The sequence below is a fragment of the Chaetodon trifascialis genome, chromosome 8 (assembly GCF_039877785.1).
Source record: "Chaetodon trifascialis isolate fChaTrf1 chromosome 8, fChaTrf1.hap1, whole genome shotgun sequence".
NCBI classification, from domain to species: Eukaryota; Metazoa; Chordata; class Actinopteri; order Chaetodontiformes; family Chaetodontidae; genus Chaetodon; species Chaetodon trifascialis.
Window position 1 is genome coordinate 3,619,793 of NC_092063.1, and position 26,969 is coordinate 3,646,761.

Sequence of the window (26,969 nt, forward strand, 5' to 3'; positions counted from 1 at the left end):
GAAAATGATGTGGACTTTTCAGAAGTGTCTGCAAACAGACAATGTCATCCTTATTCCACACAGACAGCCCGTTATGCTGTTGCTCCGCAGCTGACCCTGTCACTTCTTTAAGGTTTTTTCCACTTCTAACACCATATCAGGACACCTGAGCGGTGAAAGTAAAGTAATGCAGAAAGTTCAGCTTTTGGCGCCATTATTTAAGACTGGAGTCCATGTGTGGGATCTGATATGCAGTTAAAGCAATGCTAATGCTAATTAAAGCTCCGTGGCCTCTGTGTCAGGATGAGCTCAGCCTTCTCTTTCTTCCTTTTTCTTTTTTTTTTAAGAACACAAAAGCGAGCTGAATGAAATGCCAAGCTCACCATGTAGTTCATTCTTGTTTGATTTCACACAATAAATCTGTATGCGGTCCACACTCATTACGCCATCGAGTGCTAAAGGGCGCGTGAGTCATCGTGGCATATCTGCATGAGTGGGCCGTATGAGACGGCTCATGCAGCCGAGCCCACGTGCTCCCTTTTCAGCCGCGGTGATGTCATAACCAGAGACTTCCTGAACACAAGGTTCATTCACGGAGCCCTCCTCCCCGACACGGGGACAGAGCACCAAACAAGTCGTCACCATAGCAACCACAGCCTCCGGCCACGCCAGTCCCCTTCTTGTTGTTATTTGCTGTTCGATGGAGCTGCGCGTTTGCCGCACACGGACGCACGCGTCTGGGCGAATGGGACATCGTCTCAGGGGCTGAAACTTTGAGCTGTGAGTATTTACATGTTGTGTAGATTATAAACAAACATGCTGGGCCTCCCATGAGTCTGTCTGCTGCTGCCTCAGGATGGCATGATGAGTCACTGTCTGCTGGAGCCACAAACTTTCAATTTTCCCCTCATGAGAGGCAGCAGAGAGAGGAGGGACACCTATGAGCCTCCTCATCTATCAGACCTCTGCGCCCACCGGAGGCCACGCTCACCATCACTCTCTGAGAGTAACTGCACAGTGAAACAAGCACCACCACGATGGATACGGTTATTATTTATTGCTACGTTTAAGGATACAAAAATAACATGAAAGGAGGCACAAAGTGTAGTAGACTCAGAACAAATACATGACAACTATCAACACAGAAAAATAAAATAAGACCGTATTAATAACCCTTTTAAAGACTGTAAATAACAAATGCATAAACAAAATATAACCTATTGAAGGCAGACTTGAAAGTTTTATGTTGTAATAAAAAGATAAATGATATGATAACTATAGCATGGTGTGTATAATAAACACAAGGCAACAAACTGTTTCCATATTAGTCGAGTCAAACTTCAGCCACACTTTGATATTTACAGAAAAGGGGAAAAACTATTTAATATAGATTACATTCAAGAAATGACAAAAGCTCTTGTGCTGCATTGGCTCAATGAGAAAAATCATTAATAGATCAATATTAGCTTCACTGATATCACAAAATAAAATCTTATTTTCTATCAAATAGGCCCCTCAAGTATTAAACCTTGAGATTCAGTCTTACATTTGACTTCTAGTGTGTGTTTTTACTGCTTTTCTTCACTCACACTTCACTTTTCTTTACTACAAATGGCACTTTTAATGTACTCCAATTCAATCAGTGAAATATACATTTTTTTAAACTAATCTTTAAAGCTGTATTTGCACATGAGTTATACACACTGTGTTTCCTCTACTGTGCTGACAGTGTGTATAAAGTAGAATTATAGAAAATAAAATGTGCATTCTGCATCAGCATGAAGCTTCTGCATCGGCAGCGTTTAGCTTCGAGTATACTGATTGTCATCACAGACGCACTCAGATTCAACTGTCCACAAAACAACGCACACGGTAAAAGCTTTGGAGTATTTTGTTTTAGACTGTGGAAGCAGCCACAGACGTTATTACAATCAACTTTAACAGCAACGCAAACAGACCAAAAAAACAAAAAAGATTAAAAAAAGCCAACCTTTAGATCTGAGTGGACAAAACCTCTCACTTCAGCTTGCATGAGCCACACTCCAGGAACATTTCCAAAACATTTTCAATGCAAGATTGAAAAAAAAAAAAATCAACTCGAGCAAAGAAATCGTGTAAAAATGTCGACCGACGCTGCAGCATCGCTTTATCACCTGAATATAATGCAATATATATTTTCTGAATATAAAATGGTACATTATTCACATGACAAATATTATATAAAAAAGCAATAACATGACCCCCTGGTATTGAAAACAGTGCATATTAGGAGGCGTCACAATAGTTCATATGCTTAAGGCAGGTGTGCGCTTCGCTTCAGTTAGAAAACTGCACTTAAAATGAGATGATCGGCTTGTAAGCTCAGGACTACCCTTTCATGTAAAACTGCATATGAAGACGCACACACACACAAAATACACACCCTGTGCAAGAAGAATTAAAGCTTTTGGCCGCGAGAGACATTTGATGAATCGTGTTTGGGCTGTGACATTGAGCTGCGGGCCGGCCAATAAGAGGTTTCACCTGTTCGAAGCTGCCGCGCGCTACATGGCCGTCCTTCGCCAGTATGAGGCAAACAGGTGCGAGCGTACTGCCTGTACAGCACGGCCGATGCTGCTCTGAAAACAACACAGAAACTCCTAAGACTAAGGCACATTGTCCTGTTTCTCCCATGGCTTTGCTGGGAACCTGCTGAGTGTTGGTGTCGACGCTGTGAGACGGGCGAATTGTTGTGTTTGCAGAGTGAAACTGTTTATTGCAGGAAAACGTCCAAAGCAAACACGGCCGGCGGGAGCTGATACTTCTATCTGCGCGGCTAAAGAAAATGAGGAAGAGAGCGTCTGATTGTTGGTGGACGTGCGTCACCTCGCTGGAAGGTTGAAGGCTCGGTGTGTGTGTGCGTGTCTGTGTGGGTCACTGGGGAGGCAGCGGGGGGGGCGTGTTGTCATTTCCTGTCTGGGTCCCTCCTCTATGTCTGCCCTCTGGCCTGAACCCCCGTCAGATCCTTTCTTATGATCTCATTCACTGTGAAGCAGAGGAAGAGAAGGATGTTAGACAGCGATAAGATCGATTTACCTGTTTTTACAGCTACATTCAGAACTAGTGCTGAAACAGAACCGTTTGATTATATTATTCCGTTGATCACAAATATTGCAGAAAGAGGGACGCTAAACATGCCAGCAAGTATATTTTCACCACATGCAGAAGGTTCACTGAAGCTGCGTTAAACTGAAAATTAGCCAAATTGTACTTCTGTGTGCTAAAAGCTGGACTCAAGATGTGCTTAAATATAATGTAATTATACTACTGATGTGTAAAATAGTACACTTTTAAGAGCACAACCTGAGTTTCCAAAGCATCTCAGGTGTGTACTTAAGTATACTTAGATCACACTTACAGCATATCAACGATCATCGCAGTCGATGTGTAATGAAGCACCAAAAATACACTGCAGGTGTACTCACAGATGTGTACAAATAAACCTCTAACACACTTAAAAGAGTCTGGAAACATACACTTTGCCTGGGGCGCACACACACACACATACTCACACAAAGGCTTTGTGCCAGAAAACAAAAGAACAACAACAAAGCAAACACAGCGGCGGCGACAGAGCTGCGAGCAACAGGAAGACAATATGTCCATCGTGGAGAGTGGACTCATATTCTGACAGGTTGACATTTGATGGGAGGAAGATAACGGCTGCATTAATGTTGAGTAACCACTAGAGGCAGAGCTGTGCAAGAGCCTATGAGCGATCACTTCCTGTTGCTGGGATGACTGCAAGTGTGTGTATACACATCAGCCGAAGAGGAAGGGGGTTGAAATGGAAACTTTCAGTGTCATGCTTCTAAAAATAGAATCACGATGTGCGGCTGGCAGGGGGGCATAAAACCTTTGTCATGCATTGAAAATCAAATTAAATATTAAATTTCTGGATTTTAATGATGGAGCTTCTTTATATGAGGCAGCGTGTGAGTGTCTGAAGCTCTGTCGCGTGTGTGCTGGTAAAATAACCGCTGACATCCAAGCGGCGGGAGGAAGTGTAACTGAGACTGCTGCGTGTGCTCACCTGTTTAAACACGGCGAGAAAATGGCATCAACAGGTAGCTCTGCAGCAAGCGGGAAGGAATGAGGAGAATGCGTAACACGTCATCTCCCCAGATTGGTGACCGAGCTCCGGCGTTTACGTGGGAGCTCGGGCCTGGAAGCCGACCCGTCTGTGTACACTGGCACTCGGAGACATTACGGGCCGGTGCCACTGCTTCCACCGTGCCTCGGGGAACTCATTAGGGTCGATGAGTAATATAAGTATTTCGAAGAGTGGGCCAAAAAAGCTCTTTGCCTGTAACCAAGCCATTACAGAGCATATCGTGTCTGTGATTCTGTAACCATGGCTCCACTTTGGGTTATCCGACCAAAGTTAAAAATGTCCGTGTTGGGATCTGAATGTCAGCACCAGTGGCTCATTCGGTGAAGAAAATCTGGCAGCAGCTCCGTTGTGTAATGTGCTAAATACGTATCTACAGCCAGCAGCCATTAGCTTAGCTTTCAATAGCAACTGAAAACAGGCGGAAACAGCTAGCCTGGCTCTCTGCAAAGGTTAAAAACATCTTCCTACTTGGACACGTCAAGGCTAGCTGTTTGCCCCGTTTCCAGTCATTTCACTAAACTAGGCTAAGCTAATGGGCTGCTAGCTGTAGCTTCACATTTTAGAGACAAATAGAGAGCGCTATTGATCTTTTCATCTGCTTTAATTCCTTACAAGAACTCAAAAGAGTGAGATATTAAGATGGTTCACTGCTGAAAGAACCACCAGCAACACAGAATTTGCTGCTAGCTCGCACTGCTTTGTTATAGAGGTGACAGTTGGCTCTATTTAAAGCCTTGATTTACATGGTGACGAGACAAAGGGTGCAACTACTGAAACACATGTAATATGAAACCGGACACCATCTCACCCACACATCAGGAGACGGCGTGAAGAGCAGAGCAGCTCTTCACTAAAGAAAGTGATGGCATATTTAAGACTACCAGTCAAGAGGTGTAAATGAAAGCAGAGGCTGGACGACAACGAGGACAACGAGGCTCGCTCAACTGCACAAAGTGCTCGAAATCCAATCAATCAATCAATCAGACAGATTCTCCTCCGCCCAACAAACCAGTCTTTGTCCGTCTCTCTTTTGGCCTCGCCGTCCTTTCTGATCATTTTCAGATGTGAAAAAGTTACAGCAGCTCAACACTGAGCACATTTTACAGCCAGAGCGGCATCTGAGAGCTGCAGAGCGGCGGGAGCGACCAAACTGGGCGCTCTGCTGTCGTCACAACATCAGCGTCCCTGTTTATTTTAGTCTGTAGTGGAATTCCCTCCGACACCTAATGCCTTAGAGAAACCTTCATCTCCCCAGCAGTGCCACAGGATTTTTCCCGAGCATAAAACAAGCTCAGAGAAGCAGCGGGAGCGCCGCAGTGGGGCGGCATACAGTGGGGCTTTACTGAATCTAATGAAGGGTTGGCACGGAGCGGCTATTTGAGGCCGGCCCCGGGAACACTCGGGCTAGTCTGTTCAATAGGTGAGTGTCTGGCTCCGGAGTTCTGCACCAATGAGCTGCACTGTTTACCGACGGTGGGAGGACAGAGAGAGACACCCTGTACAGTAGCTGACTCAGACGCTGCACACTGCCTGCTGCGAGCTGGAATGTGTGTGTTTGTGTGTTTGCAAGTATTTGCATGTTCACACAGTGTGTGTGTTTGTGTTGTGGAAGGCTGTGCAGTATGTCGACGGGTTGCATATGACTGGAGAGATTCGAGAGAGGATCGCAATGACAGCATGAGGCTGAAAATCAGAGGTAGGAAGTGGAGAAAGTGGACTGACAGCTAACCACCAGCCTAACCGCAGAGCGGCGTGTCAGTGCCGGCATTCTTCAGGTCTGTCTTCAGACAAAGCTGACACACCCACATGCACAGCGAAAGAGCTATTAGTCACTGTTATTGTTCCTTCTCTCTACGCTGGCTGTCAGGAGATGCCTTTCAAATATGACTCCGATGGAAGACATGGCGGACGGATCCAGTTCCTCTGTCTCTGTGCAGGAATGTGATCCAAAGTTCAACTGAAGCTGCTATGAGGCACTCTTTGTGTTACTGTCCGTCCTCTACAGATCAGCAACGTGAGGGAATTTCACACTCGATGTGATCAGCTCAGAGCAGCAGCATGGCGCTCGGGATGTCTCAGATGGTTGGTTGGTTTGTTGGTTGGTCCACCACCCGAATGAAATATCTCAACACTTTTGGACTGAACAGCCAGCAGGCTGACATTTATGGTGTTGAGTGAAATTGAGTCTTTGTCATAAAATTCTGTATAAAAATTGATATCAGCAGGTCAAAGATTCAATCCAAACACCTGCAAAACTACTCAAGCCTCAGCTACCTATCTGTTTGGCTATCGTTAGCATGCTAACACCCTAAACGAAGACGGTAAACATGGTTTGGTGAACATTAAACCAGCTTAAGCGCCACTGTGGCTCAGTGCAGCCTCACAGAGCCTGGTGCGGCCGCAGACTCTGCATACAGTAAAACCAGGACTGTGAACTCTGAACCTGTTATCTTCCGGCATAATTGCATTTGGAAGAAAAGTCTTCACAGTTTGGTGTGAAGGAACAGCTACAGCGAGCGATGAATCGTGCACTGCACACATGTGAGCGCTGTTTCAGAAGATCTATCCTTTAAGACGCTAACAGGAATCAACAGAAATAACCAAAGTTACTGAAAGAACTCGGTGAATTCAACGATAAAAGCGCGTCAAAGCAGCCGTCCTCCCTGCGGTTGATACGGCTACGCTGTGTATTTGATCAAGCCTTTCAAATGGGATGGAAGTGAGCTGAGACTAATGCGTGCCCACCAGGCTGCTGCTGTGTGCTTTATCTCTGCTGTCCTGATCTCTACCTGCTGGAACAATTTCACCTGCTCCACTGCCTCCAGGCTTTATTCCACACCCACTAAACCTGTCACCCTCCGCCTTCGGAGGCGACGCCATTGGCTCTTTGGCTGTTTTAACAAGCGTGAAGCGAGCCACGCCGTGCATTCTTGACTTGTGTAGATCAAATGCAAGGCAGGCTCCAACAGGTATCTCTCTCAATAGATAGAATAAATAAATAAATAAATAAATAAATACAAACATCAATCAATAGACTGTTTGAGAACATGGGGACTTGAAGAAAGAAGCGTGGGAGAGATTCTGGGCCAAGTTTTGGTACAAAACGAAAATACGTGACATTCATTTTAACACTCTTCACTAAAGTTGACACAGTTCAGGCACTTCGGAGATGTGACAGTTATCGACCACAACACTGCGACGATACCAGGATGTGGCTTCACCCTTCTTTCAGAAATGACTGAAGGCTGAAACGCATCTCGACGCTGACAAAAAATGTGTCTGGTAGTCCCAATTTAAACGATTGTTTTGTGGCCGGGATCACACCTCTACACCTTTGCAGTCAAACACAGGGGGATTTTTTTGACCACGCTTATCTTCTCACCCTTTGTCTAAAAAAATTATTTTGAATATCGGGAAGTCCCCTTTTTTTCCTCATTAAATGATGTGGGTGGGTAGATTATCACCTGTAGCAGTGATAAGCAGGGGGCACACTATCCAAATGCATTATAAATAAGGCTGGAACAGTCAGGGATGTGGTATTATGAACGTAATAAACTGTATTTGCATGCAACGTGCTTATAATCATATCGTGGTTTTAAAATAATAACGTCACCTGCAGGTCTCGAGTAAAAGGAGGCAATTAAAAAGAATTAACCGCTAATTCTGCAGTTAGTTTTTACGGGTTTTCCAGGGAAAAGGTGGCGTGCTACCTGAATAAAAACTCAACAAAGATGCAGAGGCACCTCGGGAAGCCGACTGGCCGTCATCACCTTATGATGATGGGAGGATCAAAGAGGAGGCCCGCTCTGACTGCTCCTCCAGCTCCTTGTTAATTCACCAGCTCACAGCCCTGTTGCTGTTTACTGGGGAGGGAAACCCTGCGAGTTCCATCCAAAAAACACAAATTCCATCGCTGGCCTTTTTTTTCTCTCTCTCTCTCTCCGTTTCATTATTTCCATTGAAACACACGCACGCACACAACCCCTTCCCTTTTCCTGCGAACCGCCCTCCACCCTCCCGCTATCTTACAGGGATCAGGCTGGATTTCTGGAGCAGAGCAGCTGCAAATAGGAATTTCTAGTGCCAGATTGGCAGAATCCCGCGGTCGGAAAAAAAGCTAATCCTCTGGTGGGTTCCCCCACAGAATCGAGGGGCGTAAGGCCAAGGAGAAGCCCCGGCCAACTACAACAAACAAAGAGGCTTTCCCCGGCTCTCCCAGGCAGCACGTTCCACTGTTTGACAATGGTTGCCATGGAAGTTGTTTTTCACTTCATAACAGTGTCAACATGTCCAGGCGGTCAGGAGAGTGACACTTTTCTCTCCCTCCCTCTCCGTCTTTAATGCGAGAGAGAGGGAGAAAAAATCGTTTCCTGATGTGTGGCGGTGCCAGATGAACCCCTGCGACCAGCACACGAGCACCGCTGAACGCTCGACGGCGGCCTCACGCTCACCGACGGCCTCACGCTGCCTTTGAACCTCACCTGGCTGACTCACACTGGAGAACAGAGACGCACTGTCCCGCCTTCAGTCATTTCACTGTGAAACATGCTATGCTTTGGAGAACCTTTAACTCCAAAGAAAGGAAGAGGCTGAGCCTGCCGCCTGCTGCTGGATGTGGCCTGACATTAATTCTGTCAGAGGGTAATGGGGTTGACAAGCATAAGTATAAACATATGACTCATAATCCCTGTTATTTCCACCTTGAGTGGAACATAACTACAACTCCTGCCGTGGATTGTTTTAACAGCGTGAGCCTGTTCTGCTGGCTTTGTTCAGAGCGATACTATAGCACATAGATCAAACCCGGGTTGTGCACAAAGGAGATGGTGCAGATATCGTAAATATCCTTGAATTGTTCTGAGGAGAAGTCGTATCTCTGCCGGCCGTTCTTATCGTCCATCTCTTTCAAGAAAGGGAATTGTGCATATCCATCACTTGTCAGCCTCATTAATGCTAAAAACACACACTGAATGACGCAACAAGCTGTTCCACTCGCTCTGAGTATGAAAGCATTAACTTACACTCACCATCATCTAGGTAGGCCTGGTCCAGGTTCTCCTCCTTGACCGTCACCCTCCTCTGTCCGTCTCCCGGAGCCTCCATCTGCCCCGTGCCGGGCGGAGCGCGGCCCTTCTGCTGCCCCTTCTGCACGTAGGGCTGCTGCTGGATCACGGTGGGATAGTGCTGAGGGTGGGTCACCGCCGCCTGAGCCTGGGGGGGTGTGGGGGAGTGGGCGGCAGCGGCCTGTGGGGAGTAGGCGTCGCAGTAGATGACCTGCTGCACGTCAGGCTGAGGAGCGGCGAGGGCTTGAGGGTCTCCTGCACGAAGCAGGTGGTGGTTGGTGGGGGAGAACTGGATGATGGAAGGGTGCTGGCCGGCGCCGATGGGGCCTGCGGACTGAGCGGGAGAGCCGGTGTGGACCAGGACCGACCGGTGCGGGTCGGGCATCAACCCTCCAGCCTGCTGGTAAAGGCCAGGGCCGCCACTCAGACTCTTCCCCCCGCGGGAGTAGACGATGGCCGGGCTCTGCTGCTGGAAACGTGCGTCTTGGCTCGGGAGGCTGGAGCTGAGGCGCTGGCAGGACGCCATGCCGGTGAGCAGGCCGTTGTCTGGGTGGAGGACGCTGCGCTGGTTATGGTAGTAGGAGTGAGGGGATAAGCCCAAGATCTGGGGCATGGCAAAACCCATGTGGTCCGCTTCATACTCATCTACAGGCTCTGTCTTGATGGAAGGAGCTGTGAGGAGAAAAGTCAAATCTGAGAGGAAGTGGTGCGTTCTTAATTAATATAACAATTATTATCTGATCGCTTGACACTCGAGTCCCAGCGTGTGACATACGCATACCACAAAGAGGCTGAGCAGCTTTCTTACATGCCAGCGGTGTGTAGGAGAAATGTTGAGGCTGGCTGCGCTTCCTCTTGCCATTAATGACGTAGAAGTTCACTTTGACAGGATGGCAGACTGACGTGTCCCTGTAGGTCGGCACCTCCACAAACAGCATACTCTACGAGACAGAACGTATGTACGGAAAATGAATATTTAGTTTGAGTTAAATCATCATTTGACATGCGTTTAAATCATATCTGAGGAGCAGTCTGCTGTGGAACACGCACCGGTTGGCTCTTATCTTTGTCCACTGTTGCCTCCATTTCCCAGATCTGCTGCCCATCTAGAAAGAAGCACAGAGAGAAAGTGAAAAAGTGATCTGAAACAAGGTGGTAATTAACTCTGCAGTAAAGTGAGTACGCCTGATTGTTTCAAGATGTCGCAGACAGCTCCAGCAGCTAACTCTGCGAGGCTTTAGGCTGTAAATTTGGAAAATGCTGAATCCTGAAAATCACCTTTTTTCTCACTTCTCTGTGTTTTTCAAAGCTCTTTTTGTTTATTTATCTCAAACGCAGTCAGATACTGATCTGCCACCACAACGTCTGTCTGCCAACATGTTTCCCATCTGATTCAAAATACACGCAGACAGAAAAAGCGCAGGCGATATTAGCGCTTTTAAAACCACTTCCTCCGACAGCAGCGAGCACACCTACAGGATGAGAGGATGCGCAGGTGTTTACACCCAAACACTTGTCCATTAATCAGACATGTGTCCGCCTCGGGCGCTGACAGAAGCGCGGCGCTGCGATGAGAGCTGCACAGCGCTCCGCGTCTCCAACGGTTACGGCTGCTGATGTGTACATCACACTCGGGTGAAAAAGCAGAAAAACCAAACGGGCTTGTTGATGTAAACTCCACATGCCCTAACACATGACACGACATGTGCTGCACTGAGCTCTGTTTGGATGTGGCTGTAGGTGGGAAACCCTCTGTCAAACAGTGAATTACAAACACATGGCTGAAATGAGTCAGCAGGAGGAAGGGGGATTCCACGCATCTCGCCAACTTCTCCTCTTTTTTTCTCTTAACTTTATTTTTATGATCAACTCTCTCCACGTCTCTCACAAAAAGTGATGACCGCTGCTTTCTTGGCCTTTCGTTTGTTTGCGTTTTGTTGCAGTTCTACTCTCAGGGATACCCCGGCTGTTGTTCTCCCTCTGGAGATAGCTGTGTGCGGAGGTGGAAACGGGGCTGGAGCGAAAGCCCGAGCAGGCTTGACTTGGCTGGGGGAGCTTTCCTCCCTGTACGAGCTGAAGAGCCAGAGGCAGCTGTCTCTCAGGCAGAGGGATTTCACAGCTGCTCCAGAACTTTGTGTCATGCACAAACTCTCCAAAACAATGGCAATCCCTCTCTAAGACTTCTTTTTCCGTCTGTCTTACTATCCATTACTGCGCTGTGTCGTAACACAGCGGCAGGGAACCCCGGAGAAGCAAGAAAAAAGGGAAAGCAGCCGGGGCACGCGGGTCCAGGTCTTGGTTGAGGTAGCCTGTGGAGTGCCTGCATTTAAAAAGGCGAGCACTCCGCAGTGGAGTAACAATAACACTTCTAACATAACCGTCCACTCCACAGAGCCTTCGAGAAGCAGCTGAAGGTGAACTGTTTGGCAGGAGATCAACACAAAACCTGCCTTCAACTGTTCTATAAATGCAACTCACATCCCAGAGCCATGAACACAGGCTGAGGGAAACCCAGGATTCAACATGTGGCCGACCTTTGACCTTATACGAGTGACACAAAGACATCAAAGCGCAGCAATCGGGATAAAATCACTTCATTTTGGCTTCTAAATTTCAGGGGCCAATTACTTCAAGTACTCCTACTAACTACTTTATAAAAGCAGGTGCATCGAGGTGCATTTAAGCGTCAACCAGGGGCATCATCAAACGCACACGCAGCAACCTTTCATGTGACACAGAGCTATTAATCACGCTGCACGATAAGACATCATGGAAGTCAGTGAGGAAGAAAAGGGCAGAAGGAAGTGAGGCTGCGCTGTTATCACGGGGATCATGCAAATAAGTCCGTCTATACAATGCCAGCGGTGAAATGTGAAAGCTGCAAACTGGTTCCACAGACGTGGCTGCTTGTGAGTCATTAGTATCATAGTGCTGTGGTGTTAGTGTGGCACTGTGTTGTGTAATAGCAGAACAAACAGATGCACAAAGAAATTTCTTAGATTCAGTCACAGGTTTGGTTTCCAGGCAGCGCGTACCTTTAAGCTTCACCTAAATGCTGCCAAAAAACTCCTTGTTTGAAGACAGAAAAAGAGTCTCATCCCACCGGTTGCGAGTGAAGCTGGGATGGCTGGAGGCCACTCACCCTGGGTTTTCTCCATGAAGATGACCTTGGAATCGGAGCTGAAGTTCTGCCCGGTCAGGATCATCTGCTGGCCTCCCAGGACGGAGCAGCTGTCCATGTCCTGCTTCTCCACCATGGGAAGCTCGTGTGCTGAGCGCTGGGCTGGGGGGACACAAGGAGGGACGCCGTGCTACGTTTACTGACTGTCCACTGTTACATTCACTGTCTACTGCCGCACACTCACAGGACGACAAACATTTAGCACTGAGTTAATCTATTAATCGATTTACAAAATAACTCACAACTGTTTTGGTAACTGATTAAGAGTTGTAAAAGTAAAAGTGAAAAAATGGCCAAAAATCCCTTTTCAGTCTCTCCAATGTGATTTGAGTTTTTGCACAAGCTGCAACTAGTGATGGTTTTCACTATCAATCAATCTGCTGTATCAGTCTTTTTTTTTCTTGTTTGTATATAAAAACTTTTTTTTTTAACCAATTAGTTGATTTACAGCAAAATAACTGGAAAATCTTTTGATAATTGATGAATTGTTGGAGCCATTTCTCAGGCTAAAACATCTGTTCAGTGTCTCCAGTGTGACGAGATACTGCTTTTCTCTCTTTTATATAATTACGTATGTTCTAGTGTTAGTTCACTGTATTTTCTTGATTGATTGGTGATATATTTGATGATATGTATCTTATCTTTAGGCTTTGGACTTGACAAAACAAGACAATGACGTCGCCTACCAGTTGTTTGTGGTGTTTTTGGCTATTCACAGACTGACCATGAACTAACTCAAAAAACCCTTCGGGAGAATAATCAATAATGACAATAATTGTTACTTGCAGCCTGAAACTACAGCAAGAAAACAAGCAACGCTTGATCTGAGAGTTTTGTACTGATTTCCCACAAGCGCACGACGACATGTTACCAAGAAGTGATGCAGTTAAACAATAAAGAGGTGACGCTGAGTCATTCAGCGATAACAACCCTCGCTTTCACTTCTAAGGAGTAGCAACATAAATCTGTCAAAATACAAAGTGCACTGTACAGGAGGAGGACAAAATAAGAGAAGAGTCTGAGAAAAGAGCTCGTAAATATGACTCGTTTGTCTTCACAGACTCCTGCTCTGACCTCAAACACAATCTCACGTTCTGGAGGAGATCTAGAGCGTCCAAACATGGCAAAATACTCCACTGTGACGGAGTGTGGAGAGTCTGGATTATTCACTCAAACAAGCTTCAGTGAAGAGCTGGAGCAGAATATAATCATTGATGTTATTACTGTATCATGCAGCTTATTATCACCCACTGGCTCAGCTGGAGCTCCGCAGCCACTGAGGCGAGCTGAGGCCTCGACAAACACCCCCCACCCCCCCCAGCCTCCTCAAACACACTGACAGGCTGCTTATCAACGGGCCTGACAGATGTGTCGCAGGCGTCACTGGAAGCAACTTTACGCCTGATTGGTTCTCAGTGACGGCGATTGTTCTGAAGTTCATCCTCCTGCTTATTGTTCTGGCCTTTCTGCGATCGGAAAGCAGATGTGAGGCGACAGTTATAAAACGATATTGTGCTCTGCGTCATGACTCTTTACAATGACGGGGGCACACTGCGCGCAGACGGTGTCACGCTGATGTGATTAACGCCACGTCTTGACCAGGGTGTTGGTCAAAGCGAGATAAATGGCCTTCTTGTTTGAGTTTTGATTACACCAGGTGCTTTAATAACACTGTGTACATATGCACTGATGTACCCAAACACAGACTTTACTACTGTGCACGTACAAACAGGTACACAGACACTGAAACGCGCAGCGCCCGCCGACTGGATGGAGGCCCTGCTGCATAAAGACATCTTTGTGCGCTAAAGTTTGGACTATCAGCCCAGCTCCAAACTCATTTGAATGTGGGCTCCTTTTTTTATGATGCTTATTTTGTGTAAAGTTTTGGTGCCTGTCGAAAACATCAGCAGTTGGACCTCGACAGGAAGCACACACGAGGAAATCATAAAGCAAAGCCATCAAAACTGTGTTCCTAAGATGAGGCAAAAGAGAAAAAAGAGTGTTTTAGGCGCAGCTGCTTACAGCACTCGATGGGATGCGAGGCCGCCTGGAGAGAGACGTGCTGTCCTCCGGGCTGAGGTATGTGCACGCGAAACACAAGACGAACTCGGGTGTTTTTCCGCCCGACGTCTGTCTCGCCCTTCCTCAGCTCGATGTCGGCGTTCCTGAGTTTCAGGATCCCAGCACAGTCGATTCTGAGAGAGGGGATGAATACGTAAGTGACAACGGAAAAAAAACAGCCGGAGAGGGGAGGCGTTAAATTATTCAGACATCGAGCGCACGTTCTTATATTCTCACATTGCTTTCATGTTGTTCTTTGGCTCCAGGGGGATCTCAAGGACTTTGGTGCCGTGGATAATCTTCTCAAAGCTGGTGGTGGTAACTGTCTTGCCAGTGATGCGGTGCACTTGATAAAAGGCGTGAGGCTTGAGGATGCGCTCGTCGGCCGTCCCGATGAAGATCTGCAGGCCGAGCGGCTCCTTGCCTCTGTAGCCATGCAACTGCATGCACACAAAAATCAGAAAAACAGACTTTTTTTAGGCGATGAAACTGAGATACAGTATGAAGCCCGCTGGTTGTGATCTAACTCCAGATGTTGTTTCCTCCAGAGGTGGCTAATCAGCCTCAGACCTTCTATCTGCAGAAACCAGCAGAGCTCACATCCTACAGCCTTGCACTCGTTCTGTCCTAACTGGATGCCTTTCACTGAGAACTGAGACTGTCAAAAACACCCAGCCTGACGATTTTAATGTCCTGAAGAGTGTGAGATAGGTGACGCTGCGGGGTGGCGACAGAGAGAGCGAGGTGGCACTTTTAACCTGAGGGTGCCTCCTGAGGAAACCTGCAAAAACCACAAACTTGCATCTAAATGCTGTTTTTGTGCAAACAGTGTCGTGCATACGCTTTGCCATAGAATATAACCACGAACTGGTGGCAGAGGGATGGAACAAACACTACAGATAAGATGAGATAAGATTAGATAAAATCAACTTTATTAATCCCCCGCTGGGGAAATTAGGGTGTTGCAGACAGCAAAGCAATAGCAGCAGGAAGGGAATGAAAACAACTATGTATACACATTAATGGAGCATAAAAAATAATATTGCTGAATGGAAAAAAAAGTTTGAATTGCACATGATAAAATACGGATAATTAATTCAGTGTTTTATACTGAAGTAGATAAAATATATGTAACACAGTAGGAAAAATGTCTAAGGAGTGCAAACAATAGGTGTGTGAACTCAGTGCTACATGAAACAGTGTACTGACTGCTGGAATGAAGGACCTGTGGTAGGGTTTCTTGGATGAGGTGGATGCTGAAGGAGCTGCTGAGGGCCCCCACCGTCCCATGCAGGGGGTGAGAGGGGTTAACAGGTGACACTGCACTTTGTTTCTAAGTCCAGTAAAGTAAAGCCTGACTGCCTGAGAAATGCAGTTTGTTTAAAATCAGATGGATTTCTACGTCATTTATACCTTAAGGAGCTGATATTTTCCTGCTTCTTTTCCTCGTGGGCGGAAAAACTACGCACATCGGTCACATTTCAGAAAGGATTATCTGCGTGGATGTTACTGACAGACTCCACGGCAGCTGCTGAATGTGAGCACAAACTATGGCAACACGAACGAGCAGGCTGGCTCCATATCCAGGTAGCTGACACACACACACACACACACACACACACACACACACACGAAGCGAAACAGAGGAAGCCGACTGCAAACACTCAGCAGGCCATGTGAGCGGTCGGCCGGTTGTCATGGCAGTGGCAGGAGCAGTGAGTCATGACAGAGAGCAGGGTAGGAAAAGTGGAGGGTGCGAGGCTGAGGGAGGGGGAAGGAGGGAGGAAGAGGGAAAAACAGGACGAGGGAGAAGAGGAGGAGGAGGAGGAGAAAGAAGAGGCGAAGGAGCGCAGCCGTGGCTAGCCAGGCCTGACCATCTGATTGGCCTGGCAAACCGGGCAGAACTGACCTCAGGGTGAGGCCTTCGGGGGGACGGACAGAAAATGGAAAAGGAGCAGGAGAAGCTTTCTTTCAGCAGGCTCCTACTATCACCAACAAAAACAGCTTTGAAGCACGGCCACGGTGACAAAGACAAGAGGAAGTTGGACCTATTCTGGGACGACGCAGCCGGTCGTAACGGTGTCACAGCTCATTTCAACATGCTGCCTTTGAAATCCATGTTGTGACTGTAAGCAAACTTTTTTCCCCGATCTACAATTATCTTAACCACAGCCACTATATTTTTTTTTACACATGTCTAGAGAGGCTTGAAGTCAGCTTCCTAATACGAGACCCACACAGCCGACAAACCAGTGCGTAAGAGGAAGTGAGGGACAGCATGAACACAGATCTGTTTGTGTGGTTAGACCCATCGGGGGAAAGGGCGCACAACAGCAGACTGCATTGAGCTGCACGGCGGAAAAAGAACGAGAGAGGTTGTGTTTCTCATTGACCCCAGTTCATTTCAGAGGGTTACCATGAGGCTGCAGGATGGTTACAGCGTCAGGGCATGCTTCACCATTCAGAAAGGGAGAAACAGGAGAGGTGCGATGAGAGCAGAGTAACTCACATAGAGTCATTTTCATACAGTTGGCCCACGGCAATAACACCACTGCTGGGTGCATAATGAGTAGGAAATACCATTACACGCAAGCCCTCCCATCAGGGCTGCCCGAGGCTCCCAAACTGGACAACGGACAACATGCCTTCATGTGGTCATTCAGCACTTTGAGCTGCGGCGTTCGGTTCATAATTCACTGCTGTTTAAAAGATATCAAGCACTTTGTTTACCTGCACGACAGGATGCCCTCCTGTGGGGGCTTTGACCGCACCCCTGCTCCCCTCTGTCTCATAGTGAGCCCGGTGGTGCGGCTTGGGCTGCACCTCAATGTGGAGCTCGTACTGGTCTGTGCGATGGGGGATCGGCCATTCCAGCGGGGGGAGAGAAGCCACAGGGATGCTGCAGAACAGGAAGGATACAGGAGAGGATGTAAATCATTAGTTATGCTCGTTAGAAGATGTAAATTCAGATGCAATAAGTCACTGCATTGCCGCTAATTTACCTGCAGATGCTGGAAACCAGCGGTTTGGGCCAGATTGGGGGGATAACAAAGAACGGCTCTGCGGCAGATTTGGGTTTTATGTCCTGGTCGCAGGACACCAAGTAGTTCCCTTCTACGTGGTTCTCTGGGTACAGAGTGTAAACCTGGTTGGACGTCTTGACTATTTTCGTGGGCACCAGGCCTGGCTGACCTGTGCCAAAGCCATTCATGGCATCAGCGAGGCTGCTGTGCGTATAGTGGGCACCTGTGCCGTGGTCGTCATGGCTGCTGTGAGGGGAGGGACTGCGGGAGCGGTGCCCGGGGACTAAGCCTGGATTCCTGTACATGTCGTAGGTGCGTTTGCCCTGTGGGGAGGTGGAGCGGGAGCCAGGTCTAGGGGAGGGCGAGCGGGGCCCCAGGCAGCCGTCCTCAGCTAGGCTGGTGCCGGGAGAGGTGCCCGGGGAGGTGCGCGGGGAGCCAGTGTGGATGTTCTGCAATCTGGGGCAGAGGTCTCCGGGGTTCTGGCCGCTACTGGGGGACACGCAAGGAGATGCCCAGGGGGAGTAACTCTCCGAGTGCCAGCTGGTGGAGGAGTTGCTGCTGGCGGGACTCAGGCACTGGGGCTCACGGTAGGCAAGGTTTTCATGGCCAGGCACGGTGAGGGTGGGTCTGGGGCTAATGTTCAGGTGGTGGTTCTGCAGGGAGTCCCGACCATGGTTGTAGTGCTCACGGGAGGGGGTGATTTCGATCCGCGGGCTTATGGCCAGGCCTGCAGGCCGGGCACTGTCCAGATAGCTTCTGGCCTCCTGGTTCTCATATCCTGTGAGAACCTCAGTGTTGTGTTCGCTGTAGGGGGGGCTGCAGGACTTGATGCCGTACGGGGAGGCCTCCTCCAGAGGGAAAGCCTGCTCAGACTCGGGGCTGAGGACTTTGTGAGATGCAAGGTTGGGATCATCTGCAGGGAGGAAAGATGAAAAATCATCACAAAACTCACACTGGAAAAACACTCGAGATGTTTCCAAAACAGCATTTTATCTCATCACAAAGGTTCATGAGCACGTCTCTAAATGACAGCCACCACTTCAGCTGCAGACTTTTAACATTAAAGTTGATTTTTAACTTTTATTTCATCATAAAACAGAAGATGTCAGCAGGAAAAGACGTCGTGTTGACATTTTCTCTCACATGGCTACTACATGAGCCCGCATCAAGAAGCCTGGCAAATTTACTTCCTGTTTTTCTTCTTCATTCACATGAATAAAGCTTGCAGGCCATGAATTAACTGTGCGCCTGAAAATAACCGAGAGGAAGAGGAGTCAACCCAGGCTGCCAAAAAGCATCGGACAAACCTTGATCTCCCCCCGCAAAGTCGCTGCAAGGTGGCTCATATTCAAACAAGTACTCAAACTCCAAATCCTCATCAGGGCAGCTGACTCGACTGAGCTCTTCCTCCAGATCGTTCTCGTCGTAAAAAGAGGTCATCTGTCTAAATTTTCTCCCAACGACTCCTCCGAGTTCAGGCGAAGCGACGGGGACGCGGCTGAGGTGTCGCGGCGCTGATGTGGATTTGGGGAACCTGTTCAAGTGTCAACTGATGCATCGGTGAGCTGCAGGAGGCGAAGCGCGCAAGTTTCCTGTTTCAGGTCGCCGCAGTTATTTTCAGACGAAGGCGGGTCTGTTTTCACAGCGAATGCAGAATTTTCGAGTTCATCTCTCTGTCTGTTCACGCCTCCTCGAGTCGCTGATGCGCCGCAGAGAGAAAAAAGCCAAAGTGCAGCGTGGAGGTGGTGAATTAACTGCCCCATTCAAACAGATGAGCGAGTGTTTGGCTGACTCTGCAGCCTGCTGCTGCCCCCGGGTGTCTGACATGTTGCAGTGACACAGCAGGGTGCTGGCCGGGCTCATCACCGGCTCAACAACTGGCTGACAGCTCCCCATTAAAACAGGCACGTAGCGGCACCGCGTCGTTACACACAGGTAGATGGACGGATTAAAGAGTGGACATTAAAGCACCTCTCTGCATCGTGACAGCCTGTCGACTGAAGTTCATGAACTCAATCTGCCGATGTGTGCTCTTTTGTTACAGATCTTCAAACGTGCACAGGTTGGGACTCCTGAGGGAATCCCCAGATTTACGCACGACGCAGCGCAGACTCCAGGGCGTTCCTTCACTTGTAGCCTTACAGCCAGCTTTATGCTCAGTCAGCAAACCAAACTGACTGACAACATTTTTCTGATCTCTCTGGTGGTCTGCAAGCCTAAACCTGACCACAGTATTGATTATGGGTTAAAAAAAACCCAAGAGAACCAGAGCCAGTGACGAAACATGCGCCATATCAGAGAAGATATAGATAATATTCCAGCTGCTAATTATGTTTTTTTTTTTTTTTTTTTTTACTGAGGAAAAATAGAATTAGCATCATATTCGAATCGATAAATAAGTTTAAATGTGGACACCTGGGTTAAAGTCTTAATTATAGTCACAGCATGCAGTAGTCAGGTAGGCTCAAGTGATTTCTAAAATATACAATATACCCACATACTGATGTCGGCTAATGTAACTCTGAAGTCCGACAGAGAGTCTGAGCTCACATTAACTGTATTTTCTTTAGTAATACCCGGTGTCTCTGCTAAACAAACTTAAGTTTATTTTACTACTGATCACTCCAGTCACACGCTGCTGTCTCTAACGTGTCCTTCGACGCGTTTCCCAGCGATGCCAAGACGCGCGCTGTGCGTCGATCAGCGTGTTTCTTCCCAAACGTCAACATCCAAACAAGCTCTGAAATGTTAGGCAGGCAACTGACACATGACATTACAACTCTCATCAACACAGCCTGAAACAGCCCAGGGCCAACACTACTCTATCAATTGAAAATGAAATGGTTTGATTACCAGATAATCACAACACTTCAGCAGTACCTTGATCCATCGACCTCATGGTGTGGTACTGTGCCAGCCTCCAAGTCTCTCTAAACATCTGGAGAAAAAGCGAAAAATCGAGAAAAGGAGAAATTACTTGCCGCTAAAAACCATAGCAGAAGAAGCTCTCTTCAGTTACAAAATGTTGAAAAGAGACGAAACAGAAGGAAAAAAAAACTTTCTGTACACGTTCAGAAAGTTCACGCGGCGACACAGCAGCTGCGCGCAAACTCCTTTTCTTCTCAAAAAACATGCAGCCGCATCAGCCCCGGCAGTGGTTCTGGTATGAAGTCCCCTTCCTAGAGCTCTATAAGGATTACTTGAGTATCAAGAGCGGCTTCCTTCCCCGCTCTGGGTGTTTATAATGGTCCAATGCTGTAAAATAACGGGATTCCCTCAGTGTTTCCTCCTGTTTGTGCGCCTTTGCCATGGAAACCTGGAGCCGGTCCATGTCGGAGACTCAGGGCTTTCCTGCAAAGCCCCACACTCAGGAATCCATGACGTCTCCGGCTCCTGCGCCAAGGCATTTCTGCGGCTTCTCTCAGACAGTAGCACACAAGAACTTCATTGTGGGGATGAAGAAATTACTGTAGGACGCGGTAGGAGAGAGAGCGCGCGAGGGGGAAGAGAGAAGTTTGATTTACATTACATGAAATTTACTTAACAGTTTACTACACTGTTCTGCCTCACAGTTCTTCCAATTTGTGAACGATTGTAGACAGACGGCTCTGAAATGTTTGTTTATTCAGGGTGAATTTAAGCGGCCACGCTTATTTGACGTTTTGGACACCGAACATAGAAAATTCCATTGAGGGAAGAAGCTGCTATCCAGGAAATCTGCAGCATCTTCTGATACTCGCCTGGAAAAAGGAGATAAAAAAAAAGACCACTACATAGACTGACCCCAGCTCTCAGGAGGACAAACTCTCCATTGCAATACAAGGTTACATAAGGTAGCATCCAAAGGGGAAAACAGGCTTTGGATATTCTGCATTCAGACACCAGAAGCACACACTCACTTTTTCATTTCCACACAAAAGGGTATCAGCTGCTTGTGTTGTGGAAGGATGCGTGTGTGTGTGTGTGTGTGTGTGTGTGTGTGTGTGTGTGTGTGTGTAGAGTCCCAGTCTTCTTTGAATAACTCACAGGAGGATCTCTTGTATAACAGTGGTGAGGATATTTCTTGCAGTAGCCTACAGCGTTCGTCTCATACTACTGCAAACCTGACACTGACCTCACTCCAGAGTTGGCAAACAGTCTCTATATGTGCCTGAGTCATGTCTCACTTTATGTACTAGAAAGTCTATTAATAGCTCTGTTGAAGTTCCCTTTTAATTTCTAACCAGATAACAAAGGCTGTAACGCCTTAAATCATCCGCAACATAAACAGGCTCGCTGCGGTTTAGGAGCTTAAACCTTGAACCCTGACCAGCAGCAGCTGATCTTTATTTGCTTCATCCAGCTAATAGATCACTGCCTTTACAGCCATTAGCAATAAATCCAGGTGTTTTCAGGTAGCGAGAGCACACAGCTCAAATTCATCCTGAATCCGTTTGCTTAAGTCAAGAAACAGGTAGTTGAACCTGTTTCAAGAGGAGCTGTTTTAACATTAACATAATGCCCAGGAGAGGAAGCTGTAGAATAAACCATCCAGAGGAGCCAAGTTAAACTACACATCCCTGTTCCAGTGCCATGAGCTGATGCCTGCTCTGCTGCGTTCAGTGCAGAGCTCCAAAATCCACACCAAAGAAAGACAACCCACAAACGAACGGCTGGATTTAGCGGAAAATCATTTCCTCTTTTGAACTTTCCAGATGGCTGGTACGTGCTGAGTCTTGTCTGATTGTGTTTAAAGGACGTTTTAATGCAGCTTTGATGCAAACACACTGATTGGCTTTCTTCAGCCAGGTGGAAAGACCCACAGCACTCTCACATCTGTGCATTAAATGTGAAACTCGAGCCAGAAGGTGGTTAGCTTAGCATAAAATAACAGCTTAAAGCATGGGGGGACAGCTATGGCTCATTAATTCACACATTAAACCTAATTTTTTTGTATTTATTTAGCTTTAGAGTTGCTGGTCGTCAGACAGAGCCAGGCTAGCTGTTTCCCCCTGCTTCCAGCCTTTATGCTATGCTAAGCTAACCTGTGGCTTCATATTTAGCATACAGATGAGAGCAGTACTGATGTTCCCATCGAACTCTCAGCCCATAAAATAGTTCAAATTCAAAGGTTTCCTCTTTTAACTGGATTAAAGCATGCTGTACTCAAGGTTTTGTGGCCTGAAAGAGGCTTTTTTACTTCCCACTGAATGAAAGTATCCAAAACCATCAGGCGCTGACTCAGACAGGAACCAGTCCAGTACCTGGGGTACACGATGTAGCTGTGAGTCCTGCTGCTGTACAGTGACACTCAGTGTCCTTTCCACATCACCTGATGCCCCCCCCCATCCACACACCTGGTCCCGCATCCCCCGCCTGCTCTGCTGCTGCCTCACCACTCATTATCTGTCACTTTAAACCAGTTGCAATGTTGGTTTCTTGCTTTGAGTTTCAGCTTCTGAGCTGCTGTCACCTGAACCTGGACCTGCACCAGCCTGTAAGCCCTCCTCATCAATAAGTCACTCAAACCACCTCGACACCCCCGGCTCTGACCGACTTCCTGCAGTAGTACAGTGAAACATCTTCGGCCTGAGTGGCTGATCCCGCGCTTACACCAGTCATATCAGACCCGTTGGTAGGAAAATGTTTGTTCTTGAGGAGCAGGGAGGGAGATGATCAGGGGATCTGTTTCTGAGTCTGAGAGAGGGAGCCTATGCGAGACTGCCGGGTGAACAAGGTGCCTGCGATGAGTCTGCAGACCACCGTGAGCAGGGCCTTCGTTTTGGGGGGTAACCATCCAGCAGCCTCGTCTACCAGATGTAAATTCCTCCACTGTTACGGAAGACTTACGCAACTCACATTACGAATGAGTAAATGAATACGGCACATGCTTAAGAGAGGAAAACCGCCCGCGTCCAGACGGCCGAGTTTGCACTTCCGTCTTTTTTTTTTTCTCAGAGTCCACTTTTTCCAAGTTCATGCAGTATTTTCCATCACTGTAAAACAGCTCATTGAGGTAGAGTTGTCTGGGTTAGAGCATTGCCTTGTTTGAGTTTTCCAAGTGTAGCATGTGTGATTGAGCTTTTAAACCCAAGCAGTGGAACTTCGGTATGGAAACTGCATTATAACGTGTCTCATGGAATTCTCTCCAAGGAAATTCAGGGGCAAAGGCAGGCATGGACTTTTGCCTCCATTCCTTTTCATTTCACATTTCAATCTGATTAAACCTTTAAAGGCACAATCACATTTGGAGCGAAGCATTCATCCCATTCAGAGCTGCAGGGGGCTGGAGCTGATCCCAGCATGCACTGGGGGAGCAGCAGGGTACATACTGGACAGTTTGCCAGTCTGTCACAACTGAACCACTGATTAGATTAAGTGGTGAAATATGGCTTCATACTTACAAAGCACACAAAAACAATCTGCTTCAAAGGCGCTCATTCGCTTTCTTGCTGTGGGATGAGAAGCCTGATGCCACTCTCATGTCCGTTGGCCAAATATGACGCTATAGCCAGCAGCTGGCTAACTTAATAAGCACATTTCCTGAAACTTTCCCTTAAATAAACTGTGTCTGATATTTTTTTCCCCCCACAAAGTTCAGCTAAGTTAAAACTTCTTAAAAGCGTATTTATTCCTCCCTCATTAGAGAATCACCCATCATTCATCATCATTCGTTGGAGCCCTCTGTCAGCGGACGTGCACAGGTCAAACAGTGACATACGTTCAGGTATCAGAAGTATAACTGAAGTACAGAAAAGTCAAGTACACTTTTACTTTTCATGTTTCATTTGAAGTATGTTTGACACATACTTTTTAAAAAGATGACTTCAATGAATTCAAAACGAATATACTAAGTCTGCAATACTTAACATGGTATTTCAAAGTACTTCTAAAAGTGTACTTTATTGTAAGTATATTGTAAATTGTACTTAAGTGTATTCTTATAGAGTGTTCTAAATTACATATACTTTTAATGGTAATAAAGTGTACTTATGATACAATCATCACCAATAAATCCAGGTGTACTTGTGACATTTATTCATTTTTAAGTATATTTCCAACACATTGGTGATATGCGACAGCTGTACTGTGAGTGTGTTTTGGATGCTCATCAATCCTGATTGTCACTGGTGTACTTAAAGTTTGTAGAAAGTTGTTTAGCAACTATTTAGACTTCAAGTATACTCAAGTTTTATTTGAGCGGTACTCAAGGAGTACTTGAGTACACTTCAGTGTACTCTAAGGCGACAAAAAATAGCACAAAGTGTGCTTTGTACGTTCTTTAAAAAGTATAGTTTTTTTTTTCCACCTGGGTGAGCCTGAGTTTTGTTGAAAATAGGACTGTGATGATGATGATGATGATGATGATTCCAAACTTTGTGATGTTAAAAAATCCTGCTTCCACGCACACGTCTTGAAGTCAGACTTAAAGGGAAACTGAAGGGAAACTTTCCATGTTCAGCAGATGAATGTGAACACACACATTCTGCACAGTGAGGTGACAACGAAGTGAACGCAGAGCAGAGATTTGATCAAAAACAGGCTGTTTTTAAGCAGCGCGGCACACGGTCCTTAAATCTGCGCTGCAGTGACGAAGCAGTGTAATGAAATTAGGTTGCGTTTCAGAATTATCAGTAGATGTTAGACATGCATCGCTGCGGCCGCTGAGGCAGGATTTCAGTTCGGGCGGCGCTGGCACGTCATTGTGCAACAAGGAATCTTATTTCCTTCCTGCCACAACTTGAGATCCCTGGAAAACATTTTCCTTCTTTTTCCGAATTGTACAAATGAACTAAGATGTTCCATCAACATGGAAACTACATACATCCAGGCTGGATGAAGCCTCCTGGTTATGTAACAGGATTCTGATCGATACTCGAATGTTTGCAGAGAGAACTCGAGTGTCTGAAGTCCAGTGGAAAAGTGGCGGAGCAGCTCATGGATTTTTCCCTTTTGAGCACAACATTGTGAAATCCCATGAAACAATATCACCCTCCCCCCTCTTGTCGACACTATTTTCTGTCTTGTCCAGGTTTCCAGTTCCATCCTGCAGTATTTCATAACTTCAACATCTCTCTGCATCTATTATCAGCACGACATGGATGCAAAATAGTCCAAAGGAAATGGAACCAACTCATTGAGCTGAAAGAAAAGCTCCCTCCTCCCACTGCAGCTTCATTCATAACAACAACAACGACTCCTCGGCCTCTACAATCACAGCTAATGGCTTGAAGCAGCAGTTTAAAAAATGTATTTAATCCTGTCAGGCTTAAAGTGATTTGGGCGGTTTCGTTCAGTTGTTTTTGGAGGCATTAAGCAGAGATCGCAGGGAGAGGCAGGGAAACACATCTGCAGCCTTCTTTAACAGTCATGGGTGCTAAGACAAATCAAAGCATTCCAGGCCTGCAGAGCTATAAATAGCGCCAGAGGAGGGTGTGTGTTCATGCTTTGCAATGTTTCTGTGAGGGGCCTGTCATTGCCAAAATCCAGTGTTTACACAGAGCAATACCAGTGTGTAGTAAACAATTCATCTGCACCAGCCTGCTCGTTATTTGGCGTCGCCGTGGATCATCCATCAGTGGTTTCTGTTATTTCAAAACAGCAAGCTGCATCTAAGCAGACAAGTTTAACGTGGCATCTAATCCTCAGAGCATTATGCAAATGAGAGTTTGTTCATCAGGCCTTTAACCAATCAGCACCGCTGACCTCGGGCCCAAACTGTGCAGCGGCAGCTCTCGTCAGGAGGCTGGCGAAGGCCCAGAGACCTCATTGATGTGGTCGCCTTGGCCTGAAGGCTGGATATGGATCCCACATGCTTCCATGCTATCATTTGTATTGTCCGGGCGCTGTGACGGTTTGCGGTGTATTCTGCAGCACACTGCACATCTCTCCCACCGGGAGCAGAGCGCAGGAAGTTTCCAAGCTGGAAACCAACTCCTGTCTCTAACTGCCGGAGATAAAATGCAAAGACCCCGCTGATGATTAGGCTGCGTCTGTTGCGTAACAGCTGCAAGCCACCTCTCCTTCAAGGCCTGATAATCTGAAGCTTGTAAAACGCAAAGTAAATTTCAAAATTTGCTTTCGCTGTGATTGGATTGTGGATTTGGCAGCGGACCAGCTGGGGCTCCATCGCTGGCTCTGAGGACGGAGGAAAGGCCGTGAATGTGAAGGTCAGCAGGCAGCTCTGTTGATTCTGGAGTGGAATTTCACTTTTCATGGGACTGATTAAGTCAAATGGTTTCTTTTAATGGTATAACTTGCGCATTTGGGCAATGGAACATGAAGAAAAAAAAACTTGGACATGCACCGCAGTTTTAATTTGAACATGCAGTACTGAGCTGCTTGACTGCATGTTTGAAAAAAGGAAAAGATTTAATGACTGAGTCTCGTCCAACTAAAACCATCTCTGGGCCGAGACGCCATGTGAGCTTCAACACTTACAGAACGCGCACGGATGATTAACTGAGCTCCTTCTGAAAACTCTCAGTGTGGACAAATCAAAGAAACATGAAGACACGTTTCACCTT

The 26,969-nt window shown here is 46.9% G+C and overlaps 1 protein-coding gene across 5 annotated transcripts; it reads right to left on the bottom strand.

Moving 5' to 3' along the window:
• Positions 1-2,128: 2,128 nt before the first annotated feature.
• Positions 2,129-20,409, bottom strand: nfatc2a (nuclear factor of activated T cells 2a). 5 transcript variants are annotated; one of them, XM_070968311.1, is made up of 10 exons: positions 20,344-20,409; positions 17,443-18,376; positions 17,171-17,339; positions 14,678-14,880; positions 14,402-14,574; positions 12,338-12,478; positions 10,246-10,301; positions 9,977-10,136; positions 9,154-9,867; positions 2,129-3,003 (listed from the first exon to the last, which is right to left on the bottom strand). In XM_070968311.1, exons 1-10 carry the CDS (start codon positions 20,399-20,401, stop codon positions 2,948-2,950), a joined length of 2,664 nt encoding a protein of 887 aa, XP_070824412.1. In that variant the 5' UTR covers positions 20,402-20,409; the 3' UTR covers positions 2,129-2,947. The 5 variants fall into 5 exon arrangements, with proteins under 5 accessions (XP_070824412.1, XP_070824411.1, XP_070824410.1 ...); XM_070968310.1 differs by lacking the exon at positions 20,344-20,409 and adding an exon at positions 18,771-19,004 and having other exon boundaries at positions 9,160-9,867; positions 10,004-10,136; XM_070968309.1 differs by lacking the exon at positions 20,344-20,409 and adding an exon at positions 18,771-19,004 and having other exon boundaries at positions 10,004-10,136.
• Positions 20,410-26,969: the final 6,560 nt, after the last annotated feature.